General features: G+C 42.4%; 1 protein-coding gene across 11 annotated transcripts; it reads left to right on the forward strand.

Annotated features, from left to right (window-relative positions):
- The first annotated feature begins 120 nt into the window (after nt 1-120).
- On the forward strand, nt 121-20,529 carry SALL4 (spalt like transcription factor 4). 11 transcript variants are annotated; one of them, XR_005288733.1, is made up of 5 exons: nt 131-321; nt 13,418-15,940; nt 16,621-16,928; nt 18,337-19,525; nt 19,941-20,529. XR_005288733.1 is itself a non-coding variant. In XM_038370487.2 (4 exons), the coding sequence occupies exons 1-4, from the start codon at nt 240-242 to the stop codon at nt 18,757-18,759; spliced, it is 3,324 nt and encodes a 1,107-aa protein (XP_038226415.1). In that variant the 5' UTR covers nt 121-239; the 3' UTR covers nt 18,760-20,529. The 11 variants fall into 11 exon arrangements, 7 of the variants coding, with proteins under 7 accessions (XP_038226415.1, XP_038226414.1, XP_038226416.1 ...); XR_005288736.2 differs by having other exon boundaries at nt 131-309; nt 18,337-19,521; XR_005288734.2 differs by having other exon boundaries at nt 150-321; nt 18,337-19,521.
- The last annotated feature ends 621 nt before the right edge of the window (nt 20,530-21,150 follow it).

Below are 21,150 nucleotides of genomic sequence, written 5' to 3' on the forward strand. Positions count from 1 at the left end.
AACTACAATGCCCAGCGTTCCCCTCTGCTCCCTGATCAATGGACCTTATTTGAATAATCTGTGAGCCCTTGGACTCAGGCCAATCAGCTGTCAGGGACCCATGATAAATCGCAATGCATTATTGATAATCATAATTACTCTGACATGCGCATTCCGCCCAAGGGGGGTAATTTCCCAACTCCAGGAATTTGTTGTGAAGAAAATAATTGCTACTATTTTGCTCCCGATGCTTGTGCACCATGTCGAGACGCAAGCAGGCGAAACCCCAGCACATCAACTCCGAGGAGGAGCCCCCAGATGCTGCAAGTGGTAAGGCGCAAAGTAAGAGACGGAGGCTTGCCAATTACCAACTTTAATTGATGTGCAAAGAAATCAGCCAGGGAATAAGAGGTTTTGTGTGGGTGCGTGTGTGGCTTTTTCCGTCCCCTCCCCCCCCACACACACACACTGGACTCCGCTCGAGATCATGACCCCACACTGACCACTCGTTGTTTATACCATTTATTCCCATAATCTGCCCCCCTCCCTCCAAAAAAAACCCCAACCCCTCACTTATCTTCCATCATCGATCGACTGATATCGGGCCTGATCCTCCTTTTTCTTCTGAAATCGCAACGGGATCTCCCCCCCCCCCCCCCGACCCTTGAAACTGTCCGGTGGGTCTGCCCAGAGCTCCAGCCCCATGGCTGCTCCTTGCTGACCACTCGGATCGCAGCCGCAAGCTCTCTGTGTGTTGCCCTGCCGTCCCCGTTGGGTGTGTGTGAAAGCCTTTCCTCCCCATCCCCCTTAAAGTTTAACGTGTGCTGGCTCCAGACAGGAATCCGGGCTCTCTACCTTGTCTCACGCCAGGGAAGCAGGATGCGATCTGCTACGTGCCTTGGTACAGCCAGTTTTGTTGTAGCCTAATGCAAGGTGAACCCCCAAACCCTACCCAGCCGGAAAAGATTTTTTTTTGGGGGGGGGGGGAGACAGAAAGGAGTTGCAAATCATCTCTTTAGCGCAGGCATGGGGAAAGGCTTTAGTTTTGTTTTTCTGGATCTATTTATTTTATGGTTCTTTTGGTGGGGATTTCTTAAAAACAAACCAAAAAAAACCCACCCCTGCTTTGGCTAGTTTGGTTGGAGATCACAATCGCCCTGGACCTTTTGTAGCCTGACCTCCAGCCATCTTTGATTTCCGACTTCCTAAAATAACTCCGGTGAGCTAACGTGGTGTGTGCGTGCGTGTGTTTTTTTTATTTGGGTGGTGTGGGACTTTTAATATCGGGAACCACTATTAGATGCTCTGGATCTTTGTATTTTTAAAGGAAGGGAAAATTACGTTTGCAATGAAGTTATCCCTGATCTTTGGGAGCGGGGTGCGCAGAGGGGGAAATCATGGGTGGGGGGGGGGAAGAATTGATCACCTAGCATAAGTGTCGTTAGTTAGAAACGAATTGGGCAGAGTTGTAATTCCTGGATCCTGTTTGAAAGTTTCATCGATACTGTGCAGCATCTTCTCAGATGTTCCCAGGGTTTTTCTGTTGGTGCATCGCTAAATTGGGGAGAATTTGTAACACTTGTAGACGACAGCATGGGCCGATACCTTCAGTGTTAATTGTCAGTTTAAATTTCAACCTACTCTTTTAAAAAAAAAAAAACTGTGCAGATCTAATGCCACTTATCCCATAATTCCTATTGACCGACTGGATATCAACTCTGCAACTTCTTGGGATTGGTATTATTAGAACTGAATTTGCCTGGTTATGTAGATCAGTGAATTTCTCTGGTCTCAATTAGGAATCGTCAGTTTCAGTCCCGTCCCCAAGAGAGATGAAGGTGGGATTTGCAAATAGTTCAGATTATTTTATTATTATTAAAGCACCAACTGCCTCGAGATCTTTAGGGTGGGAGAGTCCGCAGGATTTTATTAACCCTAAGCAAGCTGGACTCTGTAATTCTGTGGGTCGGCTCTTGTGTCTTTAAAGGTCAAATATTCAAATAATTCCCCAAATTCAATGCTTGATCACTTTTTTCCCCCCATAGGTAGAAATGATCAATAACAATGTATGTAACAGGAGCCGCTTATTCCCAAACCGCAGGAGTTTCGGGTTCTTATTATCCCCCCCCCCCCTTCTTTGAGCCGAAATGTCCAATTGTTGGGTCCGGTTAATGGTGACTTAAGAAACAGCAAGCTGGCCAGAAGGCAATAAATCCCATGTTTAATGCATGACTGTTTTCCTTTGTGCATATGGTTAGGCTGGGGGGATGGAGGTGATGTTTCCACATGTAAATCTCTGCCCACTGTGCTGAAACAAAAGGGTTAATAACTCTCCTGAAGCTGCAGAGTTACTCCAGAGGGGGTGGGGGAGAGAGAAGAGAAGGGTTTTCTCATCCTTTCGAGTAACCGGTATTATCGGGGCTTTTTAATGATTTTGCAAATTCTCGAAGGACAGCAATTTAAAGCACCAGCTCTGGAACCTGCCTGATGGGTGTGCATGTCTGTCGGTCTATTAAATACCCAGAGTGCGGTGGAGTGTTTTTGGTTTTTTTTAATCCTAACTTTTTTTGCTTTGGCTACATTACCTTAGGTTCGATGGGCATTTTTTTAGGGGGGGGGCTTGTCAATCTGTAACAGACAAAATTAGCCCGGTATCCCCAATCTAGCGCATTGCTTGACTTTAATTTATTGTGGAACTTGAATTGCTTTCTTGCGCCACCCAGGGGTCACTGACGGTACTAGGCGATCTGTAAAGAAAACTTTGAACGTTTCCCCCCAAAGGTCTTTTGAAGTTGGATGGTAGCTTCCCCTTCACCCATAGACTCATAACATGGTGTTCAGAGCTGGGAATGACGGCTCCTGCTCTTGAAGGACTTGTGGACAGACGGGTTGCCCCTTCCCCCAGTGCCCCGCCCAAACTTTGTATTATTCAGAAGCCCTGCTGGTGAATCTCTGAGCAGAATTCCCTCTATTCTTAACCTTCCTCCCACCCCCGCAGAATGGGGCTAGTGTGCCGCCCATCCTGAGCCAGAGCTACCCGACTGTTGTTGCTCTTTCTCCACTCCTACAATACCAGTTTGGAACAAAGTTATAGAAACCGTTGCAGAAATCTCTCCGCTACTGTTCGTGATAACGATCAGAAGAAGTGGGTGGGCGTTAAACCATCTCTATGAACCTCTTAGCTAAATAAAACAGCCTTGACATGATACCCCCCCCCCCAAAAAAAAAATCTGGACTCAGGATTAACCATAGTTTATCTCCTACTCTTCAGAAGAATCTAGATATTCTCTGACCTAGGTGTGTCCATAAATACCAAGGGATGAAGCTCCATGACAAAGTTAAAATTCCTGCCAGATTGCCTGAGAAATGATCAAATATATGCATAATTGCAATAATAAAATCAAGCCCTTATCTCGCTCTTTTGCAAGAGAACATTTGCAAAGCAATTTGAGACCCACCTCTGAGAACAATGCAGTGTGCTTGAAAATGGTTTTGCTAACCTAGTGATCGATTAACAGGTCAAAAAAATCAGCAGGTGGTCACTTGAGAATAATACCACATAGTGAAAATTTGCATTTTCACAAAAGGGTTTAAAATGCCCATTGTACTGGATTACAGCCATTTAAGTGTAGGATTCTTAAAATGCAGTATACGACTCTTTAATAATTAATAAAAACTTCTTTCCAGGCTAAGAAGTGAAGTTGTATACTGTATTTGGGCATCCATTCACATTGGGATCCCAACAGTTGGGTTCTGTAATAATACTCAAAATATATTTTCTCAGCTCATGCTGCTATAAAGGAGGTATTCTTAGTTGTAGCTTCCCAAAACAATGGGTTTCATGCAGTAAACAGTCTGTTAATGAGCCCGTAGAAATGTGAGCCACTGATTCCAGAACTTCTGGTGCAAACATGATTTATGCTGCAAAATTGAGTCGGTGTGAGGTGAAGCCAGATAACGCTCAGAGACGGGTCAGGTTATGTTTGATGGAAATATTACTGTATCAACAGTGCGGCCCAATTTGAGAATTTAACACGTCTGCAGTGGCCCGTTGCTGCGGTTTAAATTAACAGCTAGTTAGTGATGTTTGAATTTAACAGAGCTCTAGGTTGGTTCATTCAACATTACTGCATCCAGGGATGACTGTTCGCTGTGGGGTGTGCTGGTGCTGGCTAATCTGTGCAGAGCTGTAAATTCTAGCCATTGGGTGAAGCATGCAAGGCAGGCTGATTGACTGGAAGGGGGAAAATGTCTGTCTTGTTTTTTCCCTTTTACGTAAGTGAAACATTATATTGGTTGTACTGATCAAGTCCTCTTGCTAAACCCTGCAGCATGTGACGTTTTGACAGAGCTGCTGCTCTAACCTTTGCCTCCTCCTGCCTGCTGTGGGTGGTAAGTTGATGTCAAGCTTACAATTAGGACTCTCATGCAATTGACCTTGGCAGCGGGGTTTGCGCCGTTTAGCTTGGTCTTAAACACTGTACTAGTGTTAAAGTGTGGTCTAGGGCCGCCTTGTTTATGGGCGAAGGACAGGCTGGTGGAAGTAATTGAGCGCTGAGGAAGAAACTGTGGTGGGTCAGGTAGAGCAAAAGACTTTCCTCCACTCCGAGGAGTTGCAGCCAGGCAGGTTGCATTGGCTTTAGGAGTCCTCTGTTCTGCTCTTTCCACACTGGGAAGATTAAATAACTCGGTGTTGCAGTGACTCTCTGTCTGTCCTGAACTTGGGTTCAGAAATGTTCTTCGCTCCGCAAACGCAAGAATTCGGGTTTACCTGCAGCTTGTAATCCAAAATGTTGGTAGCTTTTGTAGCCTATTTTAACCACTGCACTTTTCGACCTCCGTTTTTAAATTAGCATAGTTTGGGGGCAGATGGTAACCTACTTATTTACATGTCCTTAGGGAATGATTAATTTGTTCCAGCCACCAATAACTAATGAATTTTAGTTGCATGTTTGTCGCTACCGCTGCTTTAAATTGCAATCTCTTGTTCTGGAGAAAGTAGACCGTTTTTGTAATTTTTTGATCGAGCTAACCTGCCTTCCCGATCCCCAGAAATGGATGTTGTTTTCAGTGTAATACATGAGTGCCCTCCACTGTTCGGCCTTTTAAGCTCAGTTGTTAATAGCAGCATCAGAACATGTGTTTGCTAAAGCTCTCAGTTTTGAGCCTCAGCAGGTAACTGCAGACATTTTAAAGGGGTTTGTCATGGCATTCAGTAACTTTTGTTTTTAAAGCCCTTTGAAACTACACCAGAAGGTTAATCATGCAAGGACATGGAATTTTGAGATCTAGTCATAAGACTTTTAAGAGTTGCTATCTCTGTTTTTACAAAATCCTTCTTTTATGTAAGGATAGCTAGAGTCTTAAATTTGTCTAAATGATTTGGCACCTTTAGATTTTCAAAGCGTTTTTGTGAAACTTTAATATATTCTGGGTTAACCTAATTAGGTCTCTTAAAGATTTGTTAACAAGGTTAGATTAAAACCTTGGAAGACCATTCACAACCTATAAACTAAAAATATTATCATGAGGCACAAGAAGTCTCTTGTCTGGTTATTCTTGGGTAGGAAACTGGTATTGACTGAATTCTGCTGTGGGAGATTTAATTACATTGTCTGCAATCATTATTGGCAACTTCAAATGTTTTAAAATAGAACACTGGCATTTCTTAAAATTGAGGAGGGGGCCAAACTAGTTTACTAAAGCAGGTGGATCTTGGTAGTTAGCTGTTTTGACACATTTATGCAATCCTATTTTTCTTCGTAGTGCTTGTGAAGTTTTTTTTTTCCTGAAAGGCTTAAAATGGCACACTTTAGGTTTGTTGCAGACATTGCTAGACTTGAGAACAAAGTGTCTAGTCTAATTTTTTTAAATGCTGGTTGAGACCTTCAAAACTAGAAATTACTAAACTGATTATTTAAAATTAATTTTTGAAAGCAAGTAAGAAAAGGAGTGTATGATTATGCTAACAGTGACTATTGGGAAAGTGAGAATAGATAAACTGATCAAATTTCTGTAAAAATGAAGAAACCTCACTGGGTATTAACTTCAGTTACTGTGAAGTAGACACTTTAAAATTTGGTGTGTGGGTGTTTTGTTTTTTGTTTTGTTTCATGATCTCTGACCAACTACCCTCCTCTTCTCTCTCTTCTTTCCAATAGCTCCCCACTAAATCAAATTAAATCAGGTAAAAGTTGTGGGGTATTTTATTAATTGTCTTTAGGAAACTTTTTTTAAAAACTTAAATTTGAGTCCAAAGATTTCATCAGACCTTATTATAAATTACCACCTTATCCTACACAATAGTGGACTCCCCCCAATCCATTTGGCAGTGATTGAATCTAAAACCCCTGCTGGGTTTACTGCATTCTTCTAACTTATTGGATAACTAGATGCTGAGAGATAACATTCCTGAAATTCGAAGGTGGGGAGGGGGGGAATAGAAAACAGTAGAGGTTCAATCCCTGTGAAGCATTTTTGAGCGGGTTAACTTAAGTGCATGAGTAACTGTTCTAACAGAACTCCCTTGCTACTTGACAAATACTGTTATAGTATTTGGACAGAGGTCTCCACAGATGTAGACATGCATGGTGAACTTTCTTTGCACAGAAGTAACTTTACATTTTAAAACTGTGAAGTATGTCATTGATAACTGTTTCTAGGGTGGGTGGGTAGAGCAAGGCATGTTTTGGTAAATGAGGTGGCCTGATTGCAATCACTGGAGTGTTCCTACAAGACTGGGAAGAGGAGGTGGCAGCTAGAAATCAAAACAAGGATCTCTGGTGGTTTTTATTTCTTTTATTTTAAGAGAGCAATTTCTTCCCCTTCCCCCCTCCCCCCCCCCCCCCGGTCTATGTCTAGGATCTCAAATATTTGTGGTGGTGATATAGCCATGTCAATTCCAGGATAATAGAGAGACAAGATGGGGGAGGTTATATGTTTTATTGGACCAACTTCTGTTGGTGAGAGAGAAGCTCATCACTCTTTTTGTCTTTCTCTGATCATGGTAAAAGAGTTGAGTACTACTATTGAATGCACGATTGTCACTCTGTCCTTAGGACACACAATACCTTCAAAAGACAAGCCTGGGGGCTTAAATTCATAACTTTTTGCTAAATATTAAACATGGACTGAATAGATCCTGGATTTATGGTTTATTACAATAATCTATACTCCACTAACACCCCACCATGCCTCCAGTCATAGGGAAGAACAGGTTTAATGGGCCACTTTACCATAAATGGTCCCTTGAAATATGTTTACTACTTATGCTAAACAGTCTTGCACCTTACATCACTGAAGCGGTGTACACTGGCAGAGCTTTAACTAAGTGGCTTATGTGCTTGCAGCACAGCACTGGGGGAGAGCTCTCCCAGCACTCAAAAAAAAAAAAAAATACCCCCATGAGGGACGTATACAGCACTGAAACTTGCAGCACTTGGGGGGTGTTTTTTCACACCCCTGAGCGAGAAAGCTGCAGCACTGTAAATTGCCAATGTAGACAAGCCCTATTACACTGACCTCCTCCTGTTGGCTCAGTTAATCCATCTCACCCAAGAGGCAGTACCTATGTTGGTTGGTGGTCTCCTGGCATACACTTAATCATCCTGGTTAACATTGTTTTGTTAAGTTGCTGATCTATTTAAAGTTGCATTATGTTACATTATAAGATTGTTTGTTTGGCTTGCCCCGGTCCGCCTAGCGTTCCAGCCGGGGAGCGGGGTCAGGGCATGGGGGCCCCGGTACGCTTAGCGTTCCAGCCGGGGAGCAGGGAAGCCCCCGACCCACTCCCCAGAAGGAGCGTGCCTGGCGGGGGGGAATGGGTTAAGCCCCTGCGGCCTGACCCCCGCTACACCCCCTGCCTCAACCAAGCTTCACAAACATCATTGGTGAGTACAGTATTAAATTGTTTAAAATTATTTACAATTTGTACTGTATATGTACATTAATCTTTTGTCTGGTAGAAAAAAATCTCCCTGGAACCTAAAACCGCCCCCCCCCCCCCATCCTTTACATTAACTCTTATGGGGAAATTTGATTAGCTTAACACCATTTCACTTAAAGTAGTATTTTTCAGGAACATAACTACAGTGTTAAGCGAGGAGTTACTGTAGAACTGTGTACACTGGGAGATAGGTTGGTCTAACTATGGTTTTGTCTACGCTGGCAAGTGAAAGACAAATTTTATTTTGTTCAATGGTGTGTTTTTAAAAAACACAAACACAGAAACCACACACACACACCCAAAAGACAAAAGTTTTGTTGACAAGTGCTGGTGTGAAGAGCTGGCAGGACTGCTCTCCTGTGGACAATACCACTCATTGGGGTTGGAAGTTTTGTGGGTGGGAGAGCTCTCTCCCGCTGACAAACAGCAGGTATGCTGTGTGCCTTTTAACGGCATGGCTATAGCAGCACAGCTGTGGCGCTAAAAGTTGCGCAGTGTAGACATAGTAGACATAGCCTTATGTCTCTCGGGGTGGATTTTTCACACCCCTGAGTGATGTTGTTATACAGTCATAAGTCTGTAATGTACACCTGGCCTAAGGGCTTGTCTACACTGATAATTAACGGTGCTGCACCTTTCTCGCTCAGGGGTGTGAAAAAACACCCCACCCCCAGAGCGCAGCAAGTTGCAGCACTGTAAAGCGCCAGCGTAAACAGTGCCCCAGAGCGGGGAGCTACACTCCTTGTGGAGGTGGGTTTTTTGAGCTCTCCCAGGGCTGCGCCACAACCTGGCAAAGCAAGCAGCGCTTTAGCGTTGCCAGTGAAGATTAGCCTTAAGATTCCCCGACCAGGAGAAGAGCTTTGTGTGAGCTCAAAAGCTTTGTGAGCTTTGTGTGAGTCTCTCACCAACAGAAGTTGGTCCAAAAAAAGACATTACCTCACCCAACTTGCCAATATTGATTCATTTATATTCAACCCTCTGCCCTGTGAGGCACAAAAGTATCCTCAGTATCACAATTGGGAGGAGATCTGGAGGCGGGTAGGAAGGCTGTGCCTCACTATCTTTCCCAGGGTTACCCAGGAGTCTATATTGGGAATTGAATTCAGATCTTCTGAGACCCAGTGAATGTGAGATTGTCAAAAATAGGGAAACAATTGAGCAATATGGGACCACATGAGTATCAGATGGCTGTGGGAGGGATGTTAACTAGGGCTGGCCAGAAACCAAGATCTCCCATTTCGTGAAAAATTTTGTGCTCAACATTTTTGTTCCACCTTTTGGAATATGTGTGAGGGGGTTTACAAATTAGGTCCATAGCTTCCCATTGTTTACCAGTTTAATTTCAATTGATACAAGGCACTCATCTGCCAAAACAAGTCTACTATCAATACAAGGGGGACACTACCATTCACATTTATTTTTCTAATCCAGTCAAGTTAAATATAACTTTGAAGGGGAGGGGTTTTGGTTTTTTGAAGGCAGAACAAAAACCTCACTGCCTTAATCCCAAATTTGCAAGTGTTTGGAACGAAGGCAGTGGTGTGTTAACCTGCAACTTTGTGGGTTACGTATTGGATTGGAGTGAGTTTGTTCTTGTGAAACTTTGAGCCTAAAAAGCCTTTTGAGTCAGCGTGCATCTTAGTTCCAGGAAGGAAAGTGGGGTTTTTTCTATTTGTTTTTTGTTTTTTGTTTTTTAATAAAAAAAATCTCCATTTTACTCTCCCTCATCATTGATAAGGGTAGAACTAAATGTATGGAGTTCTAAAATTTCCATGTTTGACCTCAGTTGGTCCCTTTCTGTTGACCAAGTCCTGAATCAAGCTGGGCCCCATATACTATTTTAGGAGACTTGTATTTCCGACTGAAATTTTTTCAGTGAAAAATGAATTTTTAGCTATAGTGGTTTATTTCTTATTTCTTTGGAGAGCTGATTGTATATTTTGGGTGTAACACTGAGAGTTGGTCACCATGATCTAAGCAAAAGGTAAAGTGCTAGGGGACTGCCTGGCTATATATCCCTAGGTTTAAAAACTGATTTAAGAGAGTTGCTTGGGGGGGAGGAAATGCTTTGTGTGGTTTGTATTTTTCTTTCTTTGCAGAGAGGCTCTGTTTTGTGTATTTCAGGGCAGGTCTACACTTAATGCTGCATCAGTCAAGCTGCATTGATGCAATTGTGTGGCTGTACTGCTTAAGTGAAGACACTCCTATACCAACAGGAATTCCTCCCTCTTAGGATAGTTAATCCACCTCCCTGAGAGGCAGTAGCTGCTTCTCCTGTTAACATAGTACTGTCTAGATGGGGGATTAGGTTGGTATAACTGTGTCGCTCAAGGGTGCAGATTTTTCACACCCCTACAGGACATTATTATACTAATGTAGGTCTGTAGTGTAGACCTGGCCTCTGTGTTTGATGTGCAGTTCTGCTAATCCGAAATGTAGGGCTGGAAGGCACCCAAGAGGTCACCTCCTAGTCCATACTCCCCTTCAGGCCCCTTACACTGAGGCACATATTACTTCAGTTGCTCTTATACAGGCCTTGTTTTGGTAGCTATTGTAAGGCAGAGATTATATCTCTCTTCACTATAATGTTGTGAATTTTTCTTAACCTGACCTAGCTTAAGGAAACTCCTTCAAAGCCTTTCATTCTGTGGGCAACTACAGATTTCAACACTAAACACTTTTGCATTTTCATTGCTGATAAAAGTGTGTGTGTGTCTCTCTCTCTCGCGCGCGCGCACACACACACACACACACTCTGTTACTCTAGCCAAATGTCAAGGTTTGGCGCATCCTCCACCATGAAATTATTCTGGCCCAAACTATATACACTTGCCTGAGTTGTAGGTGTAAAAATGTCTGTCCATGCAAATCCTCCCCTTGCACACACAAGATGCACGTTGTGCAGCCTGGTAACCTAGATCTCTGATATAGGGGCTGTAATTATTTTGCAGTTGAACCCTTTTTAAAGTAAGCTGGAAAATTAAGCTTATCAACCATCTCTGATAATCATAACTTACTCTATAGTCTAGTTACTAAAATGCAGTGTCCAATACTACTGAAATAACTCTGCTCTCTGGGTTATTGGCATTATTGGACCGGATCTTGTGAGGTGCTGAACACCCTGAACTCCTACTGAAGCCATACAATGTCAGGCCTCTACACAATTGACCTATAAAGACGGAACTCAAACAAAGTGCCTCTATGATCAAAGGGTCACACAGTGTGTGGCCAGAGGGCATTTTATGGTTTCCTGGTAGAAGATAGAATGTCTCAAATGCTGTGTGTATAGGTGGTGGCAGGAAAGGGGAACTTGTTAACGAATAAAATAGGGCCGCAGCCTTCTGAGGTGAAAACACAACTGATGGAAGTATACGATTACTGTGGAATCTCTTGTTAAAGTTGGGATAATAAATGTGACATAACTCATCAATGGTGAGTTGATGAGTGGCTCCTGGGTGTCCACTGACCTAAGGAACTTAAGGCTCTAAATCAGGGTCATTTGGATGAGTGTTAACACCTTTTTCAGACCAAGGTAAAACTTTCCCCTCAAATCTTTCTGCAGAATTTTAAAAAGTCTACGTAGTTTGGAGGGGAGGGGAACCAGAAAAGTCTGGAAAAACAGGAAAATTCCTCTTCAGCTTTTGGCACATTGAAGGGGGAAGTGGTCACACCTGGGTTCTTTTCTAATTTACAAAACATAAGCTTTCTGCTTCCTGCACCCCACAGACTGTCTCTGACAGGCGAGTACTGTTGCATAAATCCCAAAGTGAGTGTAGTTCACAGTGGAATGCTTATCTTGCAACCCACCTGGTACAGAGACAAGGTGGGAAAAGAGCTCTGTGTAGCTCAAAAGCTTGTCTCTTTCACCAACAGAAGTTTGTCCAATAAAAGATAGTACCTTCCCACCTAATATTCTGGGATCAACACAGCTACAACTACACTGCATATACCAAATATCCTGATAGTTGTCATAAAAGTCAAAAGAATTTGGTGACACTGAACAACATCCACCTTGTCTCTCCAATGTTCTGAGACCAACGTAGTTCCAACAACTCTGCAAATCCATCTTGGAGTATCTAGAGTGGACAACTCACTACAAGTGTTAAATTATTATACTACTTCCCCTTTCTATAAAGGTTTGGCCACTCCTGGCCTACACTCTGATCCTCCTGAAGATTATCATATGCGGCTCAAAGTCCAAGAGCCTGCTCTGGGCTTCTGCCCTGCAGTAGAGTGGTGGGGCTCAGGGCTTCAGCCCCATGGGAGGTATGTGTTGGTGCTCAGGGTTTCAGCAAGAGTGGGGCCGGATCCCCAGCAGGCACCTCCTGGAGGGCAGAAGCCCCTAGCCCCACTGCAGGGCAGAAGCCAGTCTGGTAGGTGGGGGAGGGGAGCAGGCTCTGTGAGCCACACTTTAACTATAAAAGAGTTGCAGTTTGGCAACCTCTGGTATATGCTGATTGCTAAAATTGTGTGTGTGTGTGTGTGTGTGTGTGTGTGTGTGTGTGTGTGTATATAATAAAGTTTTAAACACATTATGCTCTTAGAACAAGATGAAGCTTTAAAGTTGTTCCACATAAATGTTAAAAATGTAGGCTTTATTAGCCCTTTCCCTTAAAAGTAGCATTAAATTAAACTAGTATTCACACAAAGATTTGTCTTGTGTTTTATACAGTCTGATTTGCTTGAAAGGAAGTGGTTCCTGTCAAAAAGTCTCATTATTATAAGAGCTGTAATCTATTTAACATGGTTAGTTCTCCATTGATTTCTAGTATATGGGCTATAACACCAGGTTTATTCGTTCTATCAACCCTTTTCATAAAATACTTAGTATACTGTAATATGGGAGAATAATTGCAGCTACATTGTTTCTATCTGCAGTGGTTATGTGCTTCAATGGAATCTTTATCAAATGGAAGGCAGTTACGATGTATGGTAATTCTAGTGATTCACAGCTTCATATGGCCTTGCTAGAATTTGGCCATTGACCCTCTAAATAACATAATTATGAATTTTAAATACAAAGTAAACAATCTTGTATGCACTCCATTACTTTCTTGCCTTGAGTTGTTTAAAAAAGAACTCATCCAAGCACTCTTAGAACACCCATTTCTATTTTTACATGTGTAAAGAGACTTCTAGTGACCTAGTTTCCCCCATTTGAATTAGGAAGTAACAACGCTCCTCTTTCCCTCAGAAGGAAGACGGTAGGAAAGTATACCACTTTCACAGACAAGCGACGTAGTGTGACTTTGAGCAAGCTACAAAGGGAATCAGTAGCAGAGCTTGGGATAGGACTTGGGAATCCCATCTCCAAAGTTTTGCATTTGGTCCATGTATTTAAGCTCCCATTATCTTGCATTTTATATCTTTTAAATTCTTGGCTTACTTACAGCCTTAACCTGGAAAAAAAACTTACCCATGTGCTTATGTATACATATGGAATATTTGACTTTTTTTTTTTCTCTTCTCCCCCCCTCCCCCACTCCCCCCCAGGGAGTCCACAAAACGCCCCAGGTGATGGAGATGGTGAAATGAGTTCCAAAAGGTGCCGAACAGAGGAAACCAATATCTGTGAGAAATGTTGTGCAGAGTTCTTTGATCTCTCTGAATTTCTTGAGCATAAGAAAAATTGCACTAAAAATCCACCTGTCCTAATCATGAATGATAGTGAAGGAACAATACCCCCTGAAGACTTCCCTGGAGCCTCTACAGAGAGCTTTCCAAATGATCGACAGGATAGCCAGCCAGCCAAGGACAGTCAGTCAAAGAGTTGCCCAGGCTCTGTGGAGAAGAGAGAGGGGAAAGTTGATACTGAAGCAGTGGGAGGAATGTATCTAAAAACAGAACCTCCTGTTACTCCTGCAACTCATGGACTACGTTATTTACCAAAATCCAAAGTACCAAACACTAATGTGACTTTGCAGACAATACGTGGCACTAAAGTGGCTGTGAATCAACGTACCTCTGATGCTGTCTCTTCCTCAGCAGCTAGTTTTAATGCTATTCCAATGATCCTTGAACAGCTCGTGTGCTTGCAGCAGCAGCAACTCCAGCAAATTCAGCTCACGGAGCAAATCCGTATCCAAATTGCCATGATGGCTCCTCATGCCCTACATCCTTCAATAGTAGCTGCTACTGATCCACTAAAAGCTTTGGGTGCTCAGATGTCTCAGCAGCTGTCTGCTGCTGTTGCTTTAATTGGACAAAAAGCTGGAAGCCAAAGCCTATCACTGGAATCCTTGAAGCATGGAAAACTACCTCATTCTAACATGGTCATTCCAACTGCTGGCTCAGTAGCCAGTGGGCTTTCTTCTTCCTTCTCCCTGAAACCTGAAGCAAACAGAAGCCTCCCAAGTTCTATGTCTCGTTTTCCAAACCCTTTACTACCTCAATCATCCAGCTCTGTTATCTTCCAAAACCCACTCTCTGCAGTGTCTTCAGTGATTGATCCCTCAAAGAAAGGGAAAGGGAAACCACCCAATATCAGCGTGTCTGAGAGCAAACCAAACACTGAAGAACCTTTCTTTAAACACAAGTGCAAGTTCTGCGGCAAGGTCTTTGGCAACGATAGTGCTTTGCAGATACACCTCCGCTCCCACACTGGTGAAAGACCCTACAAGTGTAACATTTGTGGTAACAGATTTACAACCAAAGGAAACCTTAAAGTGCATTTTCAGCGTCATAAAGATAAGTACCCTCACATTAAAATGAATCCCTATCCAGTACCTGAGCATTTGGACAATGTGCCCACCAGCAGTGGAATCCCATATGGAATGTCTGTACCACTGGATGAGTCTAACCTAATTGTGGACAGCAAGCCTATTCTGGCATCACTACCTACCTCAGTAGGCACTGGCTTGCCTCAGAATATCTCCAGTCTAGCGTGCATCAAGGAGTCTCTTGCCAGCACGTTTTCAAGTGACATGCAGCCAAGGCCTTCTCCAGAAAGTGAAGGTGGTTCTTCCTCATCAGGAGCAGCGAGTCACGAGTCTGGAACTGAGCAGAGCCTGAGCTCACCGCAAGCTAGCTGCAGTGTGAGTGTCTTCCATGTAAGTGGAGCAAGTGAGCAAGGTTCAGAAACATCTAAGCTACAGCAATTGGTTGAGAATATTGACAAGTCCACCACAGACCCCAATGAGTGCCTCATCTGTCACAGGGTGCTGAGCTGCCAGAGTTCACTCAAAATGCATTACCGTACTCACACTGGAGAGAGGCCATTCAAGTGTAAAATTTGTGGCCGTGCCTTCTCAACAAAAGGTAACCTTAAGACTCATTATGGTGTCCACCGGGCAAACACCCCCCTAAAGATGCAACATTCCTGTCCAATTTGTCAGAAGAAGTTTACAAATGCAGTTGTGTTGCAGCAGCATATTCGCATGCATATGGGGGGACAAATTCCCAATACACCTATGCAGGAAAACACTTGTGATACTGATCTGGATCCTGCTGTGACTGAGAAGAATGGAGACCTGACTCGCCCAGGAGAGAACATGGAAAACATAGAGATGGAAGAAGACCTAGATTCTCAGGATGGCCCTAGCAACTCTTTGAAACCACCAATTCCATATGATGCCCAGTCAGAATCTCCAGGCCCAGCATTTTCTGGAATTGCAGCTCTGGAGAACCAAATGAAAATGGTAAATTCAGCTTTGAACTTGCAACGGCAAAGCAGCCTGAAGTCTAGCGACAATGGTTCAGCAGAAAGTGATGGCATGACAAATGATTCTTCCTCTGTGGCGGGTGATCCAGATGATCAAAATGGCAGGAGTCCTGCCGCCTCTGAATCTGCTTCATTCCAGGCATTGTCCCCAGCCAATAGCCAGTCTGAAAGCATTAGGTCAAAGTCACCAAGTTTCAATAGTCAGGAAGATGCTGGCATGGGAAATAAAGCTGAGGGCCCTGAAAACCATCTTGCAGAGATGGAAGGGGCTGGCGCTTTGGATCTAACTTATGGCAATATTGGTCGAAAGGTCATCAAAGAAGAACCTGGGTTACACTTCCCAAATGGAGAGTATGGTGAGTTTATGACCAGTAGCTGCATTTCCCCACAACTAACAAAACCATCTAGAGGGGAGCTCCTCAGAGGACCAGTGGGAGTAAGACCCCCATCCTGCTGGTTTGGTTCCTTTTCAAAAGGCACATGGTGCTTGTTGCTCTGCAAGCCACTGAAAATCTCCTTCCTAGTTTCAAATTCCCATTTGAAGGTAAAGTCTCTCTCTCACACACAACTCAAGTTTTCAAATTGTAACCCCCTGCTGCCTAGTGATCACACACTCATCCCATTTACTGCAATGGGAGTTGTGTTCAGTATCTTGCATTTTGTCCTAAAGTTATTTAATTAGCTCTCTAAACCAGACACTTCAGTGTTGATAAACCATGGAATAGACTGTTCAGCACTAGTATATGAAGTGTAAACTTCGCATCGTGAATACTGTGTCTGAGCTTTTTGGATCAGGGAGAAAGTTGTTAAATCCTGAATACAAAGGGACACATTTGAAGAACCCCGTCTCCCTCTTGCCTCAAACAGATGTACAACCCATTAGCACCTATGTGCCTGCAAATTACAGCTTGCATGTGCATTGAGTGTTGGGCTTGTGCACCTTCAAAAATCTGGACCCAATATCTTGCTTCCAAAGCTTAAACAGAGCTGAAATGTATAGTGGTGGTAGCCTAATGTGTGTGTTCTTTCTCTTCAGGTCACAGCAGCATTCATGCTGCTTTTGTCAGGGCACCACCAGCCCTCATAAAAGTGGAAATGCCTAGTGAGCGTCCTATTAGCACTAGCCATTTTATTGGCCCACCAACTTTATCACCTGGTGTTCCCCCTCTCCTGGTGCCACGGCCTAAGCTTTGCCGTCCAGCTAAACAGCACATCTGCACTACGTGTGGGAAGAACTTCTCCTCTGCAAGTGCTCTTCAGATTCATGAACGGACCCATACTGGTGAAAAGCCATTTGCATGCACCATCTGTGGGAGAGCCTTTACCACAAAAGGAAACTTGAAGGTAAGCAATTCTTAAGGGGGCTGAGGTATGCTGATGCCTGCCTTTGGAATCACCTTCACTAAGAGTCTCTTAAACAACCTCTCTCAAATGCTTCTATTCCTTCTAATATAATCGTCCAGACTTTAAAGATGACCACTAATAATTTCTCCTGGCCCCCTGGGTGGTCATTTAAGACAGACTTTGCTATAGTTTCACAATATGCAAGGATCATCCATTCAGCTCTCTAATAGGCCTTGATCAGCCTAAATCTACTTTTTTTTTTTTTTTTTTTTTTTTTTTTTTAAAAAACCTGTAGGGGAAGAACTGTAACTTTTAACTGCAACTTATAACTGCTTTTATTTTTTTATTTTTTTTAGCAACTCTGCCTCCAAATGCTCCTGAACCAGGGTGTAGGTTTGGAATCTGAATTTAGTAGCCGAAGCCCATATCTAGATACCTCAGCATACAGGGAAAAACCCTGTTTTAAAAAACCAAAATTGTATTTGATCTGATTCTTTCAAACCCAACCAACACTTTTAAGCAATGATCATTGTTCACCTTAATGGAACATGTTATAGGCTCCACTATTGTTTGGAGCACATTGAGAGTCCCCTGTTGAAATGGCTGTCACTGGAGCAAAGTTCTGCAACAAACAACGTTCAGGGATTTCAGTTAAGCACAAAAAATTGCCTATTGTGCTCCTGTTTATCAGATTAATCCATTTATCTTTTAAGGAACACTTAGCTTCCCCACCCACACTATGGTTTGACACTGTAGAGCTTCAAGATTCTTCCTCTTTAACAGTCTTTGCATAAGCACTCTATAAGGAGTGGAGGAGGAGAGAAAGATGCTCAAACTTAGAAAACAAAATGAAGACTGGGCACGGATAGCTGCTTGTTTGTAAGTGGATGGTCTTTCAGGAGGTTCTATGTTTTTGTGCAGTAATATGCCATTTGTGTTTTCCAACTACACAGGAGTGTTAGCTGCCAAAATTCTATTCCTGCTAAGCTTTTTGTAAAACCACTTCTAAAGTCCTGTCCTTGCCTGAATTCAGCACCACTTGCCAATATTCCCTGTAGCCTATTCTTAAGAACCAATGTATTTTAAATTGTGTAGAGGAAAAAATAAACTCTTCCCATGCACTAAGTAACTGACTACTTCTGTTCTTGCTTTCCCTCTTTTTGTTCTACTTCAGGTGAAAGTAAACAAGAACATGTAGGGCATATAAGCCATTCTACAGTAACAAAGATTTTGCTGTAGTTTGAGTACAGAACTACATAAACATTCCTCTGAATGTTTGGCTTTACTTTATCTTGAGGCTCAGATACCATAGTGCTGGTGAGGTATAAGAACTTGGATAGACTAGAACAGGAGCTAAGAATTATGATAGCTCTCATCTTCTAACTTCTCCTACCCCCTCTTCTGCAAGGTCCATGTTGGAACTCACATGTGGAATAACTCTGCCAGGCGTGGAAGAAGATTATCCATTGATAATCCCATGGCTCTGTTGGGGAATGATCCAAAGAAGGTATCTGAAATGTTTCCAAAGGATACAGTGCCTTCTTCAGTGAACATTGATCCCACAGTGTGGAACCAGTATGCAGCGGTACTCAGCAATGGCTTGGCAATGAAGACTAATGAGATTTCAGTGATCCAGAGTGGTGGCATACCTTCCCTTCCAGTCACCATTGGGGGTGGCTCTGCAATAAATACTGCAACAGTCTCCAAGATAGATGTGTCCCAGTCTGGAATTAGCTCGGATATGGAGAAGGCTGGTGGTGCTGCTGCAGACAATGTGCCAAAACACCAGTTCCCTCACTTCATGGAGGAGAACAAAATTGCTGTTAGTTAGAAAAACTCTTTGTGAAGATGAAATGCAGAAAGAGCAAATATATATACAAACATATATTTTTAAGAGATTCCATCTCAACCTCCTATTTTCCTATTGACATGCAAACGATTTTATGGTTGTCTTTGTAAGAGTTGCCCACAGTACAATCATGATGTTGCTTTGCAAAAGTAGTAATAAAAAAAAAAAAATCCTCTTATTTGGAAAGATGCGGGTCTTGCAAAGTATTCCTTGTTATGTGTGACTTTAATGTATACAGCCTTACAGAAGTTTCACAACTTCAAATTCCAAAGGTTATAACATTTGCCTCTGTTTAACATCTGCCTCTGAAATCTTTGGGGGTTTGGAACACAGTAGAAACAACCTACTGTTCATGGAAAAACTTGTATTTACGGATGACATGAAAACTTATTATGCGGGTAAATATTCTAGAATGTCTGCCACCCTTTTAGAAATAGTCTTTGTGTGGGGTTTTTGTTTTTTAATGTACTTTTTACTATAAGGCTACAGTTGTGTGTTTTTTGTTTTGTTTTTTTTTTTTTTATTTGCCTCGGAAGCTGTAAAAAGATCTTTTACTAGCTTTTTTTTTTTTTTTCCCCTTTGATCATTGCTCCTAATAATTGAATACTCTTGTATTGTTGACTGCTGCTTATTTAATACTACTACGTGGACAGTCCCTTAAGAACAGTGCCAAAACTACTCCTTCCAAAGATGTGCAGTTTCTCCTAAAATATTATTTGTACCAAGAGCCCTGAAGAAGCATGGGTAGGTATGTGTATACTTTTTCCTCTCTCTTCTCCTCTTTCCCCCCACCCCCTCTTTTTTCTCCTCTAGAAAGAGAAGGTCAGGTCTGAAAGCTCTGCAAGGAATCTCAGATGACTGTTGCATCTAAGCATTGGAACTGGTTTCCTTTAGCAAGGGGAATTTTTTTTTTTTTTAAATTTGAGTTATTTAGGAGATCAGTTTGTTTAAACCTGTATTTAAATACAAAAGTACTCACACCTAAGTTTAATGTTTTGTGGGGTTTTTTTGGATGGCATTCCCACTTTGGTCATTAAGTTTCTTGGTGATTTGTGCACTTGCATTACATCACAAAACCATGGTGACCCATGTGTATTGTATGAAGGTTATTAGGATAGCCCTCTGGATTCTAAGTTATCTACCTCATTTTTTTTTCTTTGTAGATGTAGTGTCTATTTTTCTATAAATGACCACTGTAATGAACTGAGATTCAAGCAGATGCTTCCATGCACTATATGAAACCAAAACCTGATGTATTAGTGGAAGCACCTGAAGACTTCATGGACTTATTTTTCACTCTTCTTACATTTGCTGGATCTGTATAGGTAACAAAATCTAAAGCTAGATTGAAGACCAACTAAGCATTTGGTATTAAAGGACTGAATGATGGAAAGAAGTCTGATTTCTGACTGCAGGAAATGTTTGAGTCCAGTCTCAATTGTGGAAGGCTTCCCCCTCCCCCCCCAAAAATGCAGATTACCAAAAGTTTGTGTAATGTTATTGCACCTGATTCTTGTTTATGATCTATTTTTGCCATGTTGTGCCTTTCCTGCTGGACTTGTAAGTAAGAACACAACAGTACCTGTTTACACTGTAAAATGGATATTGTTACGTCGAACATGCCAAAGGCATCCCAAGTGTCAAGTTTCTGCATTGTGAATGTATGACTTAAGAATTCTGTAGTTTTGAGTATCTGATGCATTTCTGTTGATGTTTTTGAGAATAAATTTGGGATGGCTTTTTCGCACTTCATGCTTACATTTTTCTGCTCAAGTACTTTTGTCCCCTTTGAACTGAAATTCCAGTAGGCCTAGTAATACCTGTGCCTCCACAAAGTTCTAGGGTGTGTATTATGCAGAAGGTCAGGCTACATGATCATAGTTGTCCCCTCTAGCCTTGGAATCTCTGGCCCGCTACAATAGACCGCAAAGAGTAAGGCCTGCATCTGACATACTATTGCCACAGTCATGTTCTGTCTGAGACAGGAACATCTCTAGGCATCTGCAGGCAGATTATGGTTCCTCTTGTACCATCTGGATGATGCAAGCGGACCATGACATAGCTTGAGGAACTTGCTCCATAGAACTTGGCTGCTGTACTCCTTCACCAAAGGGTCTCTTTTATACTCTGTGCTAGAGAAGGAACTCCTCCTTTCTAAATTCCAAACTTTAAACCCTCCTTTTACAGGAAATCATGATTGGTTTTTTTTGTTGGGGTTTTTTTTTTAACATACACTAATGTGTAATCCAAGTTTAACATCACTGTTTAGCATAACACAATTCATAAAAGTGCCTAGTTTTCACCTCTGCATTGTAATGCAGACTCTCTCTCTCTCTCTCTCTCTCTTCCATTTACTTACTCTACTAATATGAA

Source organism: Dermochelys coriacea, chromosome 13 (genome assembly GCF_009764565.3).
Source record: "Dermochelys coriacea isolate rDerCor1 chromosome 13, rDerCor1.pri.v4, whole genome shotgun sequence".
Lineage (NCBI taxonomy): Eukaryota > Metazoa > Chordata > Testudines > Dermochelyidae > Dermochelys > Dermochelys coriacea.